Below are 22,612 nucleotides of genomic sequence, written 5' to 3' on the forward strand. Positions count from 1 at the left end.
AGATGGCTGAACACCTGCCTGCCCATGGGAAGGAGTGAATGAATTCCTTGTTTTGCTTTGCTTGCGTGCGCAGCTTTTGCTTTACCTATTAACCTGTCTTTATCTCAACCCACGAGTTTTCTCACTTTTACCCTTCCGATTCTCTCCCCCATCCCACTGGGTGGGGGGGAGTGAGCGAGCGGCTGGGTGGTGCTCAGTTGCCAACTGGGGTTAGACCACGACAGCATTGCTGAACAAAGCTTGCAGATGTGGCAGCCTAGAGGCTTTGGACCCAGAGGGCATGAAAGAAAGAATCCCACAGGTTCCTTTAAAAAGGAAAAGCAAGGAAAAGATGGCGGGAGGCAGGGAGAGGAGAGGGCAAAAATAGAGATTTCATAGGTTTTAAAGCCAGCTGCTTGATATTGTGTGGCCTGATTCATAACCGTTGCATGCCAGGTGTTGGCAGTAGCACTCCTGGATCCCACCAGCAAGAGAGTGGAAGTGGTGGCCAGGGAAAGCACATGCTAAATTACATATTCAGCAAGCAGGGAGGAGGCAGAAATGCACTATAATTTATTGGAACCTAAAAATAACACCTACAAGACACTTTTAAAATTAAGCAATTTCTAGCTCTTAAAAATTAAAACACAGCTATCTGAATGTCATTAATGGTAAGCCCATAGGATCTTCCGTTCTTTAGACGTAAAAAGAAATCCTCGCTGAAAAAATACCATCTCTGCATTATACGGAGATGGTTAAAGAAATTCTAGAATGAGTCTCTAAATGTCATCCTGTCATTGTATCAATCACTTAAGGTCCTTGTAGTATGCCATGCTTATTAGCATTTTATGCCTTATGATAAAAATGGAAGTATCTGTTGATTTGTTTATGAGCTTCTACATAGCCCAAACCCAAGCAGATCACTCTCAGCTTAATGACCAGGAAATGTCCCGGACTCATGCCCATGCTCCTGTGCACATTTACTCATCAGGAAGGAGGAAACAGTTGTCTTTGACGATCTCATTAATTAGGTCTTAGGCAAACAATCAAGTTATTGTGGTGCCTTGGCAAGCACCGCATGTCATCTGAGCCGTCGCGTGCATGCTCTCTGCTTGCAGGAAGAACTGAAAAAATGGATTGGCCTGAACTTCATGTGCGTTCATGGGTTTCCCAATGATCTGGTTAGCGTGTCTGAAGAAGTCGCTGCTCTTCCCCCAAGCTGCAGCAACCAGCTGCCCTCGCTCCGGCTGCCAGCTGAAGCAGGGCTCACCTAAACCACAGGTGCTACGTTCCTCCAGGCTCTGCCACCTGGCTCCCACCTGAATCCTCATCTAAAAACAAGATTTCTCCAGGCATATTCTCACCCCTGCTGGCACGGAAAACCCTGGCAGTCTGCTGGCTCCTAGTTTTTATGCGCTGGAGAAATGAACCCGTTTCCTAAGGATTAACAACGGTAAATAAAAACTGTTTGGCCGCACCATCAAAGTTAGAGACATGTTAGCCAAAGTGACAGATGACAGCAATCTGTTCAAAGAGCCACCCAAACGGGATTTCTGAGTGCGTCTCTCTTCTCCATCTTCCTCTCTATGAGGCATTGGGAGTGATATCTTACATGAGATTTTGCAGGGAATCAAAAAACGAGAACATGTTCTCCTTAGCTCTACCAGCTGCGAGAAACCCCTTGACAACTGTGTTACAGCCCTTTATTCATATAAAGCAGGCACAGTCCTAATAACAGCCTCCCTCAGAGCTAGAGGTATTCGACTGTGGTGTCAATTTGAGCAAGCCTTGATGCTGCCATTTTCTAGCACTGGCACTACTTAATTTAGAAACCCCCAGCTTTAAAAGCTTTAAAATACGTCTGATAATGGAGCCACGGCCACATCTTCTGCCGTCCTGAGCTGGCCCGGCTCCATCGGAGCCAAGGGGGCTCTGCCGGCTGGCAGCAGCTTGGGGGCAGAGGATTCAGCCTCATGGCAGCCTCATGCAGCTTTTGTCTGCGCAGCAGCATTGAAGCCCATCTCCCACCTCACAGAGAAACACAGGAAGGGTGATTTCTTCAGACCCCATCAGCGGTGACCTGTTTCTCTCTCTTTATGCTCTGGTGTTGATTACTTTACAAAGCAGAACCATGGAGAGTTGGTACAAACATTACTGTACAGGGATGCGGGCCGCAGCTGGATTTAAAATTAATTTAGGGCTTAAATTCCCTGTATTCCCCCATAACACCTGGAGATCCTTCCCTGGGCTTTGTTACCAGGGTCTGGTGCAGGAGGACCTCAAAGGAGTGACCAGGTTCACCGTAAAGTGCAGCCCATGCAGTCCCTCACACTGCATGTGGGCACCGGCACCTTTAGCTCTCCTTTATTTGGGAACGTGCTGGCCATTATTGTTAATATATCCCTTGAAAGTACACTTCCAAACCAAGATGGCTAATTTTCAACATGCAGTTATGTGCTTTCATCATCCATAACAGAAACCTTCCCCTGGTAAGACTGAACAGGTTGAAATCATTTGAGCTTCACAGCCGCAATGTCGGGCAGAGCAGGGACCCCAAACCAGGTCTCTCCGAGCCTGGGGCAGACACCTGTTCTCCAGCCACGTTGCCTAATAATAATAGCTCTCATGGGCTGTGGTGTCCCCATCAAATCCAATCAAATTCATTTTTTCCTGAAACAGCTCATCTAAAGAGATGCCAGACGATGCCAGAGATGCAGCCTGAGCATTTGTCCACACTGTGCATGCCATCGCACCAGCCATTTTTCCTGGGCAGAGACATCTGCTCCAGTTCTCCCATCACCCGTGCAAAGTTTCCAGCACAGCAGCAGGGCAGGGAAAAGCCTTTTTTAGGAGAACAGCAAGTGTGAAGGAACAAACCCAAGAGGAAGGGCAATGCCTGAAGCCAGCATAAAGGCTGAGCATAGGGCAGATGAGCAGCAGGACATGTCACCGTGGGATGAGCTTGTGAAAATTGGTGCTGCCCAGCTAAGCGAGAGAGGGCAGGGAAGTGGTTTTACCTCTGGGACCCAGTGGGAGCTCCCTGTAGATGTCTCTTGGCATTGGGCAAATGGTTCCCTTATTTTTGTCTCATTACGGTCGTAACTGGCTCTCTTCCCCCCACCCCTTTTCCCATGTGCAAATGTTCCTTAAAATGAGATGCAATTCTCAGTGGAATTACTGAAAATACAGGTGCAATGAAGAGCCAGAAAATGAGAGCTTTTCATTAGCCGTCAGTGTGGCCCTCATACAAAAATGACTTTCATAGTTACTTTACCCCATGTAATTACACAGCAAAGCCCCATTTAACATCTCACTACATAACGGCAACTTTCTGTTTCAAATCAGATTAATGTAAGAGCTACCCAGCCATTTTAAGATATAATAGCTGTAATTAAGGTGTTTCTCGTGATGGGTTCCTATTACAATGTGGCAGATGATTCTCCGATAGTTTTTAGTCACAATTGTTTTCATTAATATTGACACTATTCTCTTGCCACACAAACAGAAAAGCAGATTAATCAAAATTTTGTGCTGGTTTCCTATGCTCTGAGCCCTTCTTTTGGGCTGATGCTCACCTCTTAGTTTTCAGTAGGAATAAAAAGCAGTTTTTGTAAGATGTGCAGGCAGCTTCACCCATGTTATTTAAAGCAATATTGTGAGAATGAAGGAAGAGAATTATTTTACTGAAAATCTGAAAATAAAGCACCGATGAAACTTAAATGTTACGATTTCTAAACATCTCATCTGGTTCCAGTTTGGGTGTCAGTGATGTGAGACCGCTGGAGTGTGTTCAGACAGGGGAATGAGGAAAGCGTGTGTATTTGGGTTCATTATTCTGGGGAAAAAATTGGACAGACCAAGGGACAAGCTGGCACGTGAGCAATTTGGGATTGTGAGGCTGACCCAGGAAATTGGGGGTCTCCAGTGGCAGATCTCCATGGTGATGGCTCAGGATAAGCAAGCAGCTTGTTGAGATTCAAAATGATGGGAGAAAAGTTTGTGTCTCTGTAACATCATTTCCAGTGAAACCTATGAAATTAAATGAGGGATGGATTTGAGTTAAAAAGCCCCATAAATGTTCATTTTTCACAGGTATGAGTTCTACACAGTCAACTGAAGCTGTCAGAGGCAGTGTCTCCTGAACAAAGTTGTCATGACAAGTCATCCAGAAAAAAAATATGTCAAGTGCCAAAAATGAGAAGGGCCAAGACGAGCAGGGAGCGTGACAGAAGTCCAGGGCATGATCTCCAATAACTCGCAGCGAAAAGGGAGGCAAAGGAACAGCTTTGCTTTGAGAAAATTCACACGTTGATTTCCAGATCCAGCAGTTTGCCAATTAAACAAAGGCAGGCAAAAAAGCAACCTTAAAATGTCACATTTGGGAGCACTGTGCATATTGACCGCTATGCTGTGGTAGCTAAGTGTCTTTTGGAAATATACCTGTTAAATATGATGATATAAGTCAGCTAAAATTGATTTTGGTTAATTTGCATACTATGAAGAAATAGAAAACTCTGAATCCCTTAATCCCAGTTTTCCTGGAGAAAAACATGAAAATACCAAGGGAAAATATCTTGGCAAACATTTTCATTCGCTTTCTGCCTTCAAATTCTAGTTACCAAGATGCAGGCTCCTAAATATTGTGATACCTGCAAAATTTTGTTGGCAGAGGATACACTGATCGAACAGCCCCAAGCCTTCCTCACATATCTTTAATGTATTTACAGCACAGAAGGCATCATGATGTGTAAATGCTTTTGTTGGCAAGATATTTTCATATAATTAACACAAAACAGGTATTTTCATGTAACCATTCAAATCTGAAATAGTATCTCATGTTTTGGTACATGAGAGACTCCACACCGCACATTAAAGTACGCTTCAAATTTGCAAAATGGCCAATAGCTATGTTTCATCAAAATGTATTGCCTGTCTATATATCTATAGCAGCTTAAAGGGATGAAAACACCAGTGCCTGAGACCAAAGGGCCTTACAGATCATTCATTATTAAAATGAAAATAATAATTAAAAAAAAAAATCTCTGCAAGCAAGGAACACGCCTTCTCCATGGGAAGTCTTGAAATACCCGCCTCCTGCAATAACATTGACTTTTAGAGGCTAGAGGGTTGTAAGACCATGGCTCATTAATAATTGCCTTGCTGACCTTTGTAATGTGGGCTCAAATCCCTCTGCATCTCCTGACATTTTGTTTTGCTTATAGGGGACCTGCAGCTCACTTGGGCTGGAGTCCCACTGGGATGCGGGTCTCCCCTACGGTCCCTGCAAACAAGGCAGCATGCATGCCTGTTTTCCTGCTCTCTAGTCGCTGCTCTGGACACAAAAAATATACTCATGGGAACACAGAACTAAACAGAAGAAAAAAAAAACCCAACATAAAAAAACCCTCTTCTGGGTTCTGTATGTAAACTTTTCATCTACTATCCCCAATTAGATTTTGCTAACGTTTTGTAAAATGCTCTTGTAAACTCACTTACTGAAGGCTATGCACTCATTTACTTCAAGCTAGTAAAACTAGCTGCGAGAACTTGCAGAGAGGAAGGCTTCAGCAAACTCAGTATTAAAAAAAAATCACAGTTTTCTACAAAAGAAGCAAAACACATTGTGACACCAACATACCAAATTCATTACTGCTTAGTGTCTGTCAGAAATTGGCTGGAGAGGATGTGAAAAGCATAAGGTTTCAATAAAGATGGATGAAGTGTTGTATAATTCTTGAAATAAGAGCTCTTTAAAAGATTACTTTCACTTTAGGTTAAAAGTTGATGTATTTTTGGTGAGGCAGGGCAAGATATTCTTGAATTTATACTTTAATAAATGAGAAAAAGTTCTACTGATACCAAAAGGCTTAAACAGGGGTGAAAAACAGAATGGACCTGTTATCGTCAAAACATACAAATAGCATAAAGAACATATATCTACAGATGGAAATATTCTCCCATGTCCAAAGTAATGGAAAATGTCGTTTAAGAAAATAATAATAACAATGAGAACAATATAAAGCCTGAAAGAAGAGAGAGAAAGAGAAGAATATACTTAAAGGCATAATTATTTACGCTGATAAGTCACATCCTATTGGAGGCAAGATGGAAAGATGGTTGGTGATGTGCCCCGCTATATTTGTTGCAAATTCTTCAGGATGGAGATGAAGCATGTCTGATAAACAGTGGTGGTGGGATTTCTCTGCTGGCTTCCTACCTGTTGTCACGCACTCCTGACCACAGCTCTTCCCTCAGATGGAAGCGAGCATCCATGAGTGAAAGTGGATCCCTGATGGCTTGGGGAGCTGCTGCTAAGGCCCGATTCCTTGTTTATCGTTTTTCTGAACCATTGCAAAGCTCTGTTATTTGGGTTGTGATTTGTGTTGCTGCCAGGGTGATAAAAAGCAGTTTGGGAGTTTAAAGCCCTAGTTCCATGCTGGGGTGAAACACACGCTTAGCACTTGTTTGGTCTGTGAGCTTATCATCAGTGAAAATAGAAAATTAGCGTATCTCTCAACTTGTGTATGTTCTTAAGTGCTTTATTGAATCAGCATCTCCATCTCTATTTCTGTTGACTGAAGGTAACTTCTGATTAATTTTTATAAAACCGAGTATAAAGGGAGTGTTTCAATGTACTGCCTTGTGCAAAGAACATAACCAGAAAGACACTTGTAGTGTCAAATCTGGGTCTCTCATCTGCAGGAGACAGAAATGCTGAAGCGTGCGGGAGTTTTGCCAACAATCCTTCCTCCGCAGTTTTCTCGTTGGAAATTAAGAATTATTTGGGCATGATAGCATAGTTGTGGCACTTTCTGAATATGCAGTCAAAGCCTTTGGAATAGGGAAATAGGTGGCACAAACGATGCTGCTGCCACTAGGCTCCAGGATTACACTCATGGCCCGGGAGTGATGGGAAGCTTTAAGTTCAGTAAAGGTTACAAGTATTTACTAACTCTTACGGATTTAAAAAAATAAGCATGTGCTTAAGAGCTTTGCTCCCATTAGGCTTCTGTCCTTCCAGTTTTTCAGTTTATGGAAACCTTGTATATTATTTCAGTTTGGGTCGGAAGAAAGGCTTTCTCCAGAAGTGATGTTACTCCGTGGCTTCATCCTGGAGGTGATATTATTTCCTGGTGTGTGTGGTTTCCCCGTGAGAAGGATCTACCGTGTTTCATTTCCTGGCAGATTTAAACACCACAGCTGATAGGCATCACAAAACCTCTTGCCATTTGATGCGTTTTACATGCAATGGCTACTACGTATGGTCTGCCAGCCTGCGGCAGATGGCTTTCTGCACATAACACATAAACTCCAATCTTAGTGAATTTCTGTAACTGCCATTTTTTATTTCTGCACAAATACACTGTCATCCATCCAATATTTTAAATGCACAAACAAAGCATGACGCTCACCAAAGTAATGACTTCACACATAAGGCGACCATCAGAAACACCTAGTAGCTGCACTCTGAGAGCACTGACGGGATGTTTTTAAGGAGATGCTTGTCCCTATCCTAGGGGACGGGCAGGACAGTGTTTCATGGGGGATGGAGAAGAACAGCAACCTCTTTTCTGAGCTGCTGGTGTGCTCGTGGGCAGAGACATTGCTAGGGGGACCCACAAGCGGTGGCAGCGAGCGAACACCACAAAGGGAGTGGCAGAGCGGGGAGGCCCTCCATGGGGATCCCACTCTGCCGTGTCTTCGTCCAGCCGCTCTCCAGCCCGGCAGCGTGGTGCCTGCCCCTGGTCCCCACCGCTCACACGGCAGCACAGACACACTTCTACGAGGAGCAGCAGGCAAATCTCACAAGGGAAACACAACCACGAGCGCTCTCCCAGCTATGGGTTCATTTTAAGCCCAAGACACAAAGCCAGTTCGGATTTCTGAATTTTCCCGTCCTTGTTCACATCGCAGTGGTTGAGCAGGATCTGGCGGAACTTGTCCAGGTCCACCCCGCTAATGCTGGGCTGCAGGCAAAAGAGAAAAACGGTGCTGAGAGAGAAAACGGCTCTGGATTTCCCCAGCCCTGTAAAGCAGCAGGCCGTGCAGCAGCAGGGAAATCCACCCAAGGAGGAGCAACCAAACGGCCTGACCCCACATCAGCTCATACGAGGTGGGGAAGTGAACAGAGAATGGGGAAAGGATGCCCTGCAAAAACAGAAGAGGTATGGGACTGTGAGTAACTGCAAGGAAATGCAACATGATTTCTGTGCTTAGTCGAGGCCATCAGTATCTGATCCGTATCAAACAAAAGTCTGCAGAAAGTTGTGCAATACAGATCGCTGCGCTACTGGACCTGTGCTTTCATCTGGTTTCCTCTCTCAAACCTGCTACACGAGGAGTGATGTGGCATTTCGGTCAGCAGGCTACTATTTTGCAGGCTAGCCAGCAATTTAAAAATACCTTTAGTGGATCAAATGAATGCTAAAGGCACACTTTACAGGCTACACTGTCTCTGTATGCTCCTAATGCTGTACCGCTTCCTCTGCTTCCCGCTTTCTCAGGAGGAGATCAAATTCACACGCACAGCTTGTGGTGCCCAAGGACAATGCTGATGAAGGCCCTTAGGGAAAGTACAACCTTTGCTCCTTTGGACACACATGCACAGAGCACAAATCCAACATCGGGCCTGTCCTCACACCCTTCCCTACACACCACATGGCCATAATGTACACACACACGCAGCCATCAGCATGCAGCTGCAGTCTCTGCTCTCCGCTAAATGGACATGGGAGCGCAGACATCCCTGTGTCAGGTCACATCATGTGGAAATGCAACAGCTCAGGCTCAGAGGGAGCCACAGACCAGACTATATTTGGATCAAAAACTATATCCTGGACTGCATCTGGAAACTCAAGGTAATCCAATGCAGGTGGACTCTGCTGTCTGTACGAAACTGGTGACACTGTGGGCATGGTATTCTTGATTACAGGTAGAGCTCAAGTAAATTTCAAGTGTAGCCCCATGAACCATGAGGTCATGCTGGTGAGGACCATATTCACAGTGAAAACAGAAGAAAGAACTTCTGATGACTGATCCACATCAATCAGTTTGTGATGCTGTAACATCTGCCTAATTCAGAATACGAGCTAGAATGGACTTTTCTTAAATACAGTTGCTGAGTGAAGGTGTATTAATTTGTCAGGCAGAATTTCTGTGATATGGTGAAATGCTCTACAGTGTTTATGCTGAGACCATGACATTCATTTCTGCTACTCACCAAAGTGAAATTTGACTCTACCTTCTCAGTAGCCTCTCTATTTACATAACTTTACCAAAACAATCACCACCTTCTTGGAAATACAGGGTATTAATAAATAGAAAGAGCCATGAAGCTACCTTGACCAGTTCCATCATGTCTTTGACAAACCCATCCACTTCTGGGCCTTCAAGAGCTCCCGTTTTACTCTGAAAGATGGAAGAAACATCAAAATGCTCCAGTAAGTCAAAAACACAACAATGTTTACTGGTCAGTAGGTCCACCCGGTCACCGAGCTTTATAGCATAAAGATCATAGAATCATAGAATGGTTTGGGTTGGAAGGGACCTTAAAGATCATCTAGTTCCAACCCCCCTGCCATGGGCAGGGACACCTTCCACTAGATCAGGTTGCTCAAAGCCCCATCCAACTTGACCTTGAACACTTCCAGGGAGGGGGCATCCACAACTTCTCCGGGCAACCTGTTCCAGTGTCTCACCACCCTCACGGTGAAGAATTTCTTCCTAATATCTAATATCTAAGATCCCTTCCTTTTTCCCAAACCATATCTTCCCCTCAAACGGGAGCAACATCTCCAACCATTTTGTGAGGCTTGCTGGCCACCACCCTGAGGGAGTTGTGAGACTGTCAGGGCAGTGGCACTGAATTGCTGATTTCTAACAGGCAGTTAGGTGGTCATGTCTGTCCTGAGCCACACTCCCTAAATAACGCTTGGTTCAGCACTGGAAGGGGTTTTATTTTTCAAGGTGGTGGTGATGCAGGTCCCAAACTGCCAGAGACTGCGAGAGCTAAAGCCACCACCTCCTCTACATCCCTTGTGTCTCCTGCAGGGAGATACTGCTAATGCAGCAGTGCTGGCCATGGCGATGGAGAAAGTCAAAATGGGTCCTTTGCCACAAGGTCTCTGAGCATCGCTCCCCTTTGTCCCCACCTTACCCCCCAGCCTGGCACCTGGGCCTCTCTGGCCCATGGGCTCCGGCACAGCTGCTGCTCCTGAGTGACCCGCACAGCACCCACCGGGAGGAAGAAGTTTGAGCAGCGTATGTTAAATCTGTGTCATTTAAAGACCGCAAGGGAATGGCCTCTGGCACTCACAACGTCGTAGTGTGCAAAGATCTTCTCAAAATCTCTCCTCCTTTCTTCCGTGCTGCAAGCCTATTTGTGGAGAGGACAAGCAAATGAAAAAGAAAAAATAAAAAGATTCAAGTTTGGGGCCCAGGTTATCTTAGCTGAGAGAGACGGGATCGATGCATCAAAAAAGAGTGCTACTTACATCCATTTTAAATTGAAGAAGGAAATTCTCCTGGAGCGCCAGAATCCTGAATGGAGAGATTTAAATTACGATCTTACCGCTTTACCATCTGCACACAAACTATTCCGAACTCTTCTGGTTCATAAAGCAAAGAGATTTTAGATTATAGGCCTTTAAAAAAGAAAATCGCCTGCAGGGTTATTTATGGCGGGCTGTTACATGAACACATGCCTCCCTCCCTGCCTGATGGGGAATGGCGGGTGCCCTTTGGCTCACTGCAAACATGTTTCTTAGCACCATTGCTTCTCCCCGAGCATTTCTGGTGGTCCAGCGCAATGGAGGTGGTCAGCCTCTGAAGTGAGAGCTACCAGACAGTCATTCCTCGTAACTGGATTGCTGTGCTGCATTAAAGGTAAGTAATTTATCACTCTCTGTTGGAGGGAGAATTGGTGGTTGTAAAAATAAAGGACAAAGTAAAATAAAGGACAAAGGACTGGCCTGAGCACCGTGACTGGCCAAATTCCTCTCCTTTCCCCTCCTCCCTCCTAAAAGCCCCTCACAGCACTGATAAAAGCTTTTCTCTGATAAAAAAAAACCTTTTTCACTGATAAAAGCTGAAGGGGATTGCCATCCTTCTTCTGGAGAAATGGTGCCATTGGCTGCTTCATCACCTCCTGAGGAGCACCACAGAGGCAGCACGGATCATGCCAGAGCGTGTTGGTGATGCACAAACAGGTCCTGGCATTGCTCAATGTCACGGGCTCTAGGTTCTCAGACTAATTGTGATGAGGATCATGCATTAGAGACCTGGGATACCTATATCAGAGTACCTGATTTAATCTGAAAGGAGATAGGATTCAAATGCATGTCCTCAGAGGGAGATCATCACCTTGCCTGGATCTGCCATTGCAAGCTGAAAAGCCCCATCAATATTATTAAAGCCTACCTTGCCAGGTCATTCAGGTCCAGCCGTCCATCTTTGTTTTTGTCAAAGATTTTCATCTAAAAATCAAGGAGACAGAGATAAAATAGATAGGCCATGAGGAGAACACACATACAAAAAAGCCAATATCCATTTTACTCTGCCCTGTGCCCTCACCTCTGCTTGCTCGGGGTGCTTGCCCAAGCCCCAGGCAGCATGGCGTCCTCTGCTAGCACCAAGTGCAAGGGTGGCACAAAAGCATAGCAAAACCCTCCTGCTTTCTGACAGCGACAACCCAAGCAATCAAATACCAGCACCACTCCCTTTCCACCTTACACAGGGATAAAGACAGGTCTCCAGCAAACACCTTAAGAAACTAAACAGGGGCTTTGCCGTGGCCCCTGAAAAAAATGCCAAAAAAAGGGGGGGACTTCTAAGCACTTCCAGCCCAACTCCATCCTTATCTTTGACTGTTGCTGTGGCTACTGAGTGGCTGGGGCGCAAATCAAATGTCGCCTTCCGATAGACACTCAAGTTGGGGTTTTACGCTGCTAAATCCGATGGGCTTTGCTTGGCTCAAAGCCTGCCGTTGGGAAGCGCTAAGACTGGGAAGGAGATTCAGGCTGCCAACATCAAGAGGTTAATCTGTGTGAATACAAATGTTAGCCTTTCCTTAATATTATCTTTTCCTTAATACGGTCTTTTCAACGAGTCACCACCAGATATTATTTATTTATTTACCGTATGTGGTACTGTGTTTCTCTGCAAGGCACAAATATGAGTCTGTTACAGGGAAAGAGGGGGAGATGTTTAATGGGTTGCAAACCTGAATAACTCATGGCTCAAAGTTCTAGAAAAAATGTATTTCCCCCCCCACATTGTAAGGGGGGAAAGATTAATATTTTACTAAGATGGGTTGCCATTCTTTGTCAGATACTCAGTAATGGAATATGCTTTAATCTTACCTTCATGAATCTTATTTGCTTATTTAATGGTTATAAGTAACCAGGTCACTACAAATCTTTGGTGTAATTAATTGCACACCTGCTGGAGAAGGCCCATACCAGTCCCCATCTCAGGAGGCTTAGAGGGAGAGGACCATCCTCTATGACACAGCCTGACCATGCGGGAGCTCTGGGGAGAGCCAGCGGCAGGTCCCGAGCACCTCCCAGCAGTGAAACTGAGGCAGAGCCTGACATGTGCATGAGGAGAGATATTATTTGGAGAGCTGCAATTTCACAGGGAGCCCTTGCATAAATACGACACCTATTTTGTCAGCACTGCCTCCTGCCTGCCCCTTGCTCGAGGGCAGGCATCTACACTGAGCATGGTGAGCCTATGGTAACCCTTTATTGCACTGGGTTTAGATAAGACTCTGCAACAGGATTTTATTCCGTTAATTATTCTGCGTGATTTACACTACTAAGGTTTGGATAGGATTTTTGAAGAGCACTTGGTATGGGCTCACTTCTCCTTCCACTGAAAGACAGTATAAAACTCCTATGAACAATTGAAGGCTTATACTAAGATCTTAGGAAAAATCACATCCTGAGAGCCATGCAGGTGTTCAGTGGTACAAGAAACAAGAAATCGGTATGGGCTCACTTCTCCTTCCACTTAAAGACTATATAAAACTCCTATGAACAATTGAAGGCTTATACTAAGATCTTAGGAAAAAAATCACATCCTGAGAGCCATGCAGGTGTTCAGTGGTACAAGAAAAGCCGCTTTCCTGTTTCACTGGCCTCTGGCGAGCATGCGCTCTGTGCAGAGCCACTGAATGACAGAAGAAAGGCCTCTGAATCTTCCTTCACCCTAGAGCTGGAGAGATGAATAAAGCTGCCGAGCCGTCCTGAGGACTTCTCTCACGCTGCGTCAGTCCAAGTTGTCCCTCCAGCTTGTCTAACTTCTTCCATCCTGCCTTCTGCCCCCTCAGTTATCCTACTGCAGTATGGGACCTTTCCCTGGTCTCTGCTGGGGCCACAACGGGACAAGGCTGGAGGCAGGGATGGGAACGGGAGCTGCCTTCACTGGTGCAGCTGGAGAAAAGAAATGTCCTTGCAACGACAGCTTCCCACTGCCATCAGAGAGAAAAACCCAAGCTCTCAGTTCCTGGCTGATAAAGGAGTTATTCTGCAGGCAATAGAAAATGGTTAATGCTCCTTCTAGAAATAAATCATCCCAGATAAGATTTTAAAAGCCTCTCTCCAAATGGGACATCGGTGCCTAACCTGGTTTTGTTTGTTGTGTGAGGAGAGAGGGAGATACCCTTACTGGCTCACTTTTGCAGACTCTCCACCGCAGGTGACTTTGCAACATCCAGCTTACTCTATTACTCTGAAAAATGCTTCGTAAAGGAAACTTGTGGAGACAACCCCTATTTAGCCAGCATTTGGGTGGTGGGAATACCATAGTCCCTAGGCTCTACAGTAACTTACGTGCTTTTGAAGATGTCACTCTAAATCCCTCTGTTTAGGCCACCGAGGAGCATTAGTTACCCACACGGTCTGTAAGAAGTCACCATAAAGCGGCGTGCCTGGCGTGGTGTGAGAGGACAGTGTTTGGTGGGAAGCGCGGGGTGAAGCTCTCAGGGACTCTGCTGCCCGGGGCAGGGCAGCTCTGGCTGAAGGCACTGCGCTAGTCTTTTCTTCACGCAAAGATACAATGTCCTTACCAAAACACACTAAAACTTACCGCCTTTAGCACTCTTTGAACCTCACCCAGATTCCCCTACACTTTCGCGAGTTCCTGAAAGTGTTTTTTATTTTCTCCCATTCTCTGTGCATCTCAGAATTACTCCCTTGAGACTAAAAGCCAGTGTTTCAGCCTAGACTTCAGATTCAGATATATTTTTCTCTCTGCGATGCCTCAGGAAAGCAAACACACAGAGCTTTTGGGAGAAGTTCAGCTCCATGACCACGAGGTCCTGACCCCCGTACAAGCTCGCTGATAAACACCTATAAATGCTGACCATGGTGGCAGCTTCTGGGACCAGGTCAGGCCTGGCAGTTCCCAATCCAAGAGGCAGACCTGGGGCCCACTTTTCATTTCACGCGGGCCTGTCTGAGATAAGCCACGAGTCCCTTTTTCAGTGAAACATCTCAAGTCTCATCTCCTTTTCTGCAGAATAAATAAATAAGCACCCTAGCGTAGCTGTTCTTGTCTTGGGACTTTGAGCGTCCCACCTGCCCTGCATCTGCTCTACTTCGTGGGTGCAGCATTTTTTCAGTTTCAGAAGTCGCAAATAGCCAGGAAGCTGAAGAGCTTTGTGCACCCTTAATGAAACAGGCTAGATCAGAGGTGATTGTTTAGATGTGAAAGTCTTTCTGCTTCATTACCAATTTTCTGAGCCGGTGGTTTTCAACTCTATCCATTTCTGAAACCTTTACAATATTCCAGCAGTAGCGCAGACCCCATTAAAACACATTTAACTGCAGAGATAATACTTTCCTTAGCGGAACGCTTAATGAAAAGCAACATACCCAGTCAATTTGCTTCGTTTGCACCCTATCTTTGAGCTTAACATTAAACTTTCAGTGGTTGACCATATCTACTTACAGCTAACCAGCTCCCCTCTCTGACCTCCTTCACTCAGCTCTGCTTCTACAATACCAAGAGAGAACCTTTGTGTTTTCAAATTGTTTCGCCTTTTTCTGCAACAAGTAACCTGAATAAAATTTTCAAACATATGCAATATTTTGATTGTCCATACCAGTCAACAGAAAGAAAAGTCTGTCTGGAAGAGCTAGGCCGAGCTAACTCTTGTCTAGTGACTTCCACATGAAAGATGGAAAACATATAGGGAAGATGGAATAGTGTTCACTGAATTAGTTCAGGTACCACAGCTAATAAGATAGACCTAATCCTATTATCTGGACAACTGGAGCTCATGCATACCCACTACATGGCAATCTTGGGCTGCATTACACAGGAAAAGCCTGGGAAAATGTTTATTAATTAAACTTTCAAATTTCAAGCATTGAACTGATCTGCTAATTGTGTACATAAGTACACAAAGAATGACAGAGGGTACCCACCCCATATGACTAAGGGTACATCATGGGAGAAGTAGATATTTGGAATCATTATGAGATGGTTTCTAATTTAAACTTTTGCCTTTACACACCATCTTGGTATGTTAAACTTGATGGATTTTCAGTTTACACTCTTGAAAGCTATATTTATGCTGCCAGGCTGATATGAAACATCTCAATGTGGTTAAGGATAAGGTCTGGCATGTTTAAATAGCACTCACTTTTACTAAAAGCTTTGTTGCATCCAGCAGTATGCTTTATAAAATGATGCATTTATTTTACTGTCAAGCTACCCCGTGTTTTAAAGTGTTTGCACAAATTAATTCACTGACATTTTAATGGCAGTCCACCAGGGAAGTCTTAGTTCTGCTTGTTTGAATGTAGTCCATGCGCTCTGAGGCAGACAGAGCATAAGTAAGAGCTGGGTTTGCAAAATAAGCGTTGTTACATCTCGTTTTTTTAAGTGCAAAATCAAAACTGCCATTGGCTTTGAATTCAGCAAAGGAAATATCTCTGCTTTCCCAGTCTGGTGTTGTAAAGAAGGCTACTGAAACGCCAGGATATGACAAACACACGTGTGCTTTGAAGAGCAATATAAGATTATAAATCTGAATTATTTTCCATGACAGAGATAAGGAGAGACGTAAACAACCAGAATAAATAGTTCTGTGATCAGTGGAGTCACTAAAGCCTGCTTTTAAACCTTCTCTGGTTCTGGTTCTCTGTGTGTAATAAAGTGTTTTATCCCTCAGGTGGGACACAGGAAGAGTTGGCTCTTGCCTGACCTCCTACTCTCACAACTATATACATCTATATGCATCTATACCTGACAGCTGTAACTAAAAGTGGCCAGTGAGTGCAAAAGTTATTGAGGGTGTATAAAGACAGGCATGTGCCCAAGCTGCAGGACTGCCTATGGCTTCTTTCCTTAGGGAAGGATGGGGGCACAAAGGCTTTTGCAGAGCGACAAGAGGGCCCTGTGCCCAGCAAGTTACCCTCAGGACAAAAGCTCAGTGCTCTGCCCAACCAGATTGCCTGTGTAATCTAGATGAATCGTTTAGTGCAGGATTTCTAAGAGTGTTTTGGTTCCTAAAAGACCAAGGCGTTATCTGCTGGGGTTTTCAAAAGCCTGCAGGCTCCTGAGTTCTGTTGGTTTTGATCTTCAGAAATGAAGTTTGAGCTTAAATGGGATTTTCTGCTTCCCCTGGCTTATGCTACAGCAAGTGTGGCGCAAAACTGGAGGTGACAGCACTGCCGGGATTAAGTCTAGAAGGGACATGGGAGGCAGATTTCCCTCCATTGTGTTCATCAGCTGTGTGGGTCCTCTCTTTGTCACACACAGCAAAGCAACGAGAGGAATTGCACCCACCCAAAGCCAGGAGGAAGCTCCCTGGGGATGGCAAGGCTCCCATAGTGTTTAGGCTTTTGTCAATACAACAAAGATTTGTCTTTCCATTATTACACCATTTCTTTGGTGTTCATAAGAGACTTCATTAACACAGATAAGCTAGCTTGGCCAGTAAGGTGTTAAGGGGCTCAATCACCTGGATTTTCTGTGCTCTGACTTCTATTTCCCTACATAAGTACACTGGCATTGGCACTGAGCACAGACAGACAGACAGACAGGTTTTCACAGCCGAAGAAGTGACCACGTTGAGCCTCTAGAATTGTCCTCACAGAGGGGACAGGCAGCAGCCACAAAAGCATCAGAAATCCCCCCCAATGTACCCTAAAGGTAGTCCACAACGCATACTCATGGACACAGACCATCTTCAGGGAGAAATCAACCTGTTCCCCTTTGCACTGAGAAGGCGAGGAGCCCTCAGCTAGTCAGCTGCAGGCTCGCGTGCTTGGGACATATAGCTCAGTCCCCAGGAGAACCTTTGCAGATAAGCACAACAAAACCCTGGCATCATTACAGCTGGGAGGACTTCTATATTGACTTCTCTGGGGCTAAGATTTCATCCTCAGCCACCTCCATCCACTGACTTTCAAATGCTGTAGTTCATGACCAATGCTTGTTGAATTGTTAGTCTCTGCACTGACATTATTGCCTCTCTAGAATTTTAGCTTGTGGTGGGCAAAGACGGTATGCTGGCTTGCGGGGGGGTTATCCTTTACATTTTGCTAAAAAGTAATAATGCTCAAATTAAAGGACATATTTGTGCTCAGTCTGACATTATCAACATAAGGCAATGCAAAAAGTGAATGTCAGTGTTGCATGTGCGACTGTTTCAGCAGCATATATAACTTAATTTGCTGAAGTTTGCCTCAGTAATGAGCTTTCCCTGCACGTGGCTTGCAGACATTGGGATTACAAACTAGAAGTAGCGTGCTGCTATCTGGGAAGCTATGAACCATCAGTGTTCCTATGACTAAGGTAATAACAAATGCCAAGATGGAAAAGCTGAGTGAGAATTTTGTTCTTACAGAAGAAAAAAGGATCAATACTTAATTTCATCAGAAACTATGTCTTAAATCTGGTTCATATTCATTTACAATATTTTGCTTAAGTACACAGCTACGTGCATGCACAGGTATGGAAGCTGTCACTCATGGCAAAATGTTGTCAAATGCACGCGTGAGCTGGGTGTTCATGGGCTGAAACTTCACCAGGACCCAGAAGCCTAGTAATAGCTTGACTCTGGGGGCTGAGGGGAGGTGGGGAGGGATTGGGAAAGGTTGTTAGTACTGCTGTCATCTTCCACAGCCTCCTTCTCATCATGAAGCAGTAAGGGGACAAGCTTTCATTCCTCCAGCTTGTGTTACTTCAGGAAGGCAGAATATTTTCACCATGCTCTTAAAAACCTCCGTTGCCCACCCTGTCTCCTGAAGCACACATTGCAGGACCCCTGGGGCATCTTCTCATGGCCCAGAGAGGCTCAGAGCAATATAAGGCTTCGCTTCTGCCTCCGAGCACCTGCTCTCTGCCAACAGCTCCTGGTCTACGCCCACGGGAAGACGACAAACCCGCAGACTGTTTTCAAGGGTTCAGAACTGCACATGACTAATGTATCTTCTCATGCAAGTGGGTTCATGTAAATAAATATTAATACACACTTAATGACTATTAATACAAACATATATATATATGTAGGCACGAAAACTAACAAGAACTCTGCCTGCAAAGGGGCTTCCTCAGCACAGGGTTGCTACTTTAATTCCCTCACGAAGAGTCCTGAGAATTCAAATGTTCTTCTTTTGTGACTTTCCCCAGTGGCTTTAGTGCTCTTTAAGATTTGATTTAGCAGACTCACGAGGCTTGTGCAATGCCAATGCATTCACTACCTGCTTTCTTTCCAAGGGTTCATCACTTGTTCATCAAATCCCTCACCTATATTAGTGTTCTCTGAAGAGAGGATGTCAAGGTCGCAAGGAAACAGAATAGCCTCTTAAGAAATGGCTTCTAAACAACCTGATAAAGTGATGTTCCTTTCTGGAGACAACCAATCTCTTCCAAAAGAAATACTTTCTCCCTTTTCCCAGCTTTTTTTTAATGTGGTGTAAGATCATTCATAGCAGCATAAGTAAGTGGCAAGTATTTAGCATGCCCTGGTCGGTATGGTATCTGCTCACACCTCTCACAAGCTAAAGCTGCAAATACCCAGCACAGAATCATAAATTGCTTTTTTTCTTTTTTTTCTCATGCCTGGGCTAGCTTCTTTAAAATGATAGTTTCTATCTTTTCCCCTTTATGCCTATCTCCAGAAGGCTCTACGATCCATTCAGTATATCAGTAGCTGCTTAAGATGTGTGCAGCCAGCTGTGGATGTACAGAAAAGAGGGCAGAGATCTGTAAAGTCCTACGGAGACAGTTCCCTGGGACACAGCTTATTTCAAATGAATGTTATTACAGTGGCACTTGAAAGCCCTGAGTAGGATAGATGGGCCACCTTGAGAGACCCTATAGCTGTGTGCAGCAGAAACAGGTCCTTGTCCCGAAGACCTTGTGCTCTAAACGGAGAAAAGGGTGAGAGCAAAGTAATAGAGAAATATAAGTATTTCCACTCTGCAGTAAAGGGATTGGTGCTGCTGGTTGCTAACAATACAACAGAAAGTCTGTGAAAGCCTCAGGAATGAAATGTAAGGGCCATTATCCCCCTGTTTTCCCAGACAGTGGTGATGGTGGCACAGTCCATTGGGACTCTGCACTTCAGCAGCTCCCCACTCCACGTGGAAAGCAGAGAGAGAAAGCAAAGGGCTCTCATTGCCTGGGCCTTGACATCACACCTTTGCTCTTGGCTCCTTGAGTCACTTCTCTCTTTTTAATCCAGCACTGCAAATGTAAGACTGAACCTTTCTTCCCTCCTTGTAATTTTGTCCTCCTACTTCAGATAAGTTCCCATGCAATCACTTCATGCAGCTACTATAGAGATGCTGTCCACATGGATACTTTGCTGTGAGGTACAGAATTCATATCCTCTATTTTTCTACAGGATGTCACAGGGTAAGATTACACCTGTTGCAATTTCACACCCTGCCTTAGCTCTTGGGATCAGGTGTGTTCATAAACATCCTTGATCTTCAGTTTATAGCAAAGAATCACAAGGAAAAAAAAATCATCTGCCATATCCTCATTTTCTAATAACCATTAACATCCTGATTCTTTTTGCACTGCGGCTTTGCAAACTTTTGTCCTCACGAGCCAGATTTGCATTTCAGATCATGGATTTCCCCAGATACACAAAACGTCCCTTTTCCCAGATCAAATCTTACCCTGTAGCATAGAGACTAAACTGCCTCTCCAAAGATACAAAGCCAATCTATAAAAAAACATGGGAATAGAAACCAGACCTCCTGGCTGTCAGCCCTGGGCTGCATTGATATCTAGCTGCATTGGGGCAGCAGAAATCGCAGATCTTTCTTGGGAAATTATTGGAAGGGGAGAGAAGTTGAAGTAAATGAACCGCCCAATGTCTACAAGCTTCAGATCACCTATTCCCCAGCACCTGATCGGAGATTAGCCACTGGGGATGGAAACTTAATGGAGCAGCATAAAAGCTATTTGCTACCTGCAAGCACTACGAGGACGGGTTTTGTTCTGGCTGTACTTTATGGGGTTTTATTGTTTTCAAGCTCTGCCAGTTGGAAAATAATTTCCGTAGCTTGCATTCCTCTCCCTTCACTGTCCTATAAATATGAAAAAAATCTACACCCTTCTGTAATGGTACAGTTTTTCACTTTGCTCTAAAGGGTCATATTTCTAGGCACAGATGCATCATGCATACATAACATGGTACTGCAAAATATGTGGGCAGCTCCTTGTTTGCTTGCATACCAAGCTGTTCTTCAGGTACAAATACAGATTTTCTTCCAAGAATCAAGGCAGTCCCATCTGAAAATCATTTAGAAAATTGCAATGGTAGATGTCTGCTAATGGAACTCAAATGATACCATTGAGAATGACATCAGAAATGAGCTTTTGTTTTTCCTTTTCTTGTTTTTAGATGGTTAGATATAATAAGTCGCTCTGAAATCCAGGTGACTGATGCTAAACTTACACCAAATATTATGTTGCTGATTGCAGGATAAAAGCTATATAGTGATAAGGCAGGGGAAGAATTGAAGCTTTCAACCTCCCAGCCTTTCAGGGAAGCAGCAGGGAGCCAGCAAGGCTTGCTGGGCTTTGCAGAGCAGAAGAGCCGGACACCTGCGTGTCTTGGGAGCAAAAGGATTTGCTAGGAGGGAGGGAGGGAAGCAGCTGGAGATCTGGCTGAGGCTGAATGTACCCTGAAGAAGGATGCACCTCAACTACTTTTTTTAAATGGATTTAGGGCTCAGTTTGCTTTGGCATAAAGTCGAGCTATTTTCTCATCATAAACAGTTCAACTCAAAGGAAAAATATATGAAATGCCATTCACAGCTGATGTCCAGTGCAGTGCAAAGAAACAGCAGCAGCATGTGCTAACTTTCCACAGGGAACTCTTGGAGAAGATACACCTTTTAAGAGAGCATTTATGGCCCTATAGACATTGACCCTGAAGGAGATTTTTAGGCAGTACTATAATCTAAACAATATTAACACTATCTTTTCTTACCATGGTATCAGTATATTCTTCCAGCTTTACCTCAGCAACCGTCTTGTTATGCTGCAAAAAGAGATCTCGCAGGAAATCCTGTAGTAAGGAAAGAGACAAAGTTTACTCTTTAGAGTAAATTCAAGAAATAACAGTAAGAAATCTGATCCAAATTCAGCAGGGTTACATGAATCTAATTTCACGTTCCTGATTAGTACTAGTGTCTTCAATTTCACATAACGTTCACATATTCTTAGTTGAAACATATTTTTTCAAATAAATTAGAAAATAACCAAATTTCCCCAGAGCAGGCATACTGGAATAAGTCATAATTAACCCACAAAATAAGCAAAAGATAACATAAGTCCTGCAATATTTGCTAACTGATCTCAAATCAAAATATTTGCCATTCAGCAAAACACTTAAGCATCTGCTCATGTTTCTGGTGGGGCTCAGGCTGGAACCACACTCCGAGGTCAGCGCAGGGTCTGCAGCCCAGGGGTGGACTGCTGTTCCCGGCCAGTTTCTGAATAGGCTTCTGCCTCAATAGCCTGAGCTTTAAAAAGAAACCAGTGTTCAGAAAATCTGCAGGCTTGGGAAGAGGTTATGAAGAAATCCCATTAATGAAACACAATGGCTTTGGCTCTGTTTAGCTGGGGGAGGCATATGTGCAAAGCCAAGTCGAGGCATGCTTGGGGGGCTCCTTGGGTGCTCGGGGGGCCCTGAGACAGGTGGGGTCATGCGATGAGGCAAGGGAGAAGAGGACAGCAAGGGCAACAGCAGGGCATCCTCCCTGATTTGAAGGGGGAAAGGGATAAAAGCAGGCTCGCTAGAGATAAGCCTGGGGGCGGCACGCCAACATTTGAGGAATGGTGTGCTAGCGAGGTCCTTTGGTCTGCCATCTCAGTGGAGGTAGGGGATGGAGATCCACGCAGCAGCAAAGTCACAAGGGTTATTGATGTATTAGAAACCACGGAAGCGCCTGAGAACGGTCACGTAGGAATTAGGGCTTCTCCCCCAAAAAAGGTGGCGGGATCAATAGCCCAACTGAAGTGCATCTACGAATGCACGCAGCATGGGCAACAAACAGGAGGAGCTGGAAGCCGTTGTGCAGCAGGAAAACTATGATACAGTTGCCATCACGGAAACATGGTGGGATGACTCTCACAACTGGAGTGCTGCAATGGA

At 44.7% G+C, this 22,612-nt stretch overlaps 1 protein-coding gene across 1 annotated transcript in view; it reads right to left on the reverse strand.

The window, feature by feature from the left end:
- Positions 1–7,727: 7,727 nt before the first annotated feature.
- SCGN (secretagogin, EF-hand calcium binding protein) overlaps positions 7,728–22,612 on the reverse strand; it is a 33,929-nt gene continuing 19,044 nt past the window's right edge. The window contains exons 6-11 of the mRNA XM_009276688.2: positions 21,446–21,523; positions 11,398–11,453; positions 10,473–10,518; positions 10,295–10,354; positions 9,319–9,387; positions 7,728–7,946 (exon numbers count right to left, since the gene is read on the reverse strand). Of these exons, the coding sequence (XP_009274963.1) occupies positions 7,818–7,946; positions 9,319–9,387; positions 10,295–10,354; positions 10,473–10,518; positions 11,398–11,453; positions 21,446–21,523 (438 nt within the window). The 3' untranslated portion in view covers positions 7,728–7,817. The remainder of the gene's footprint in view (positions 7,947–9,318; positions 9,388–10,294; positions 10,355–10,472; positions 10,519–11,397; positions 11,454–21,445; positions 21,524–22,612) is intronic.

The sequence above is a fragment of the Aptenodytes forsteri genome, unplaced genomic scaffold (genome assembly GCF_000699145.1).
Source record: "Aptenodytes forsteri isolate BGI_AS27 unplaced genomic scaffold, ASM69914v1 Scaffold97, whole genome shotgun sequence".
Lineage (NCBI taxonomy): Eukaryota > Metazoa > Chordata > Aves > Sphenisciformes > Spheniscidae > Aptenodytes > Aptenodytes forsteri.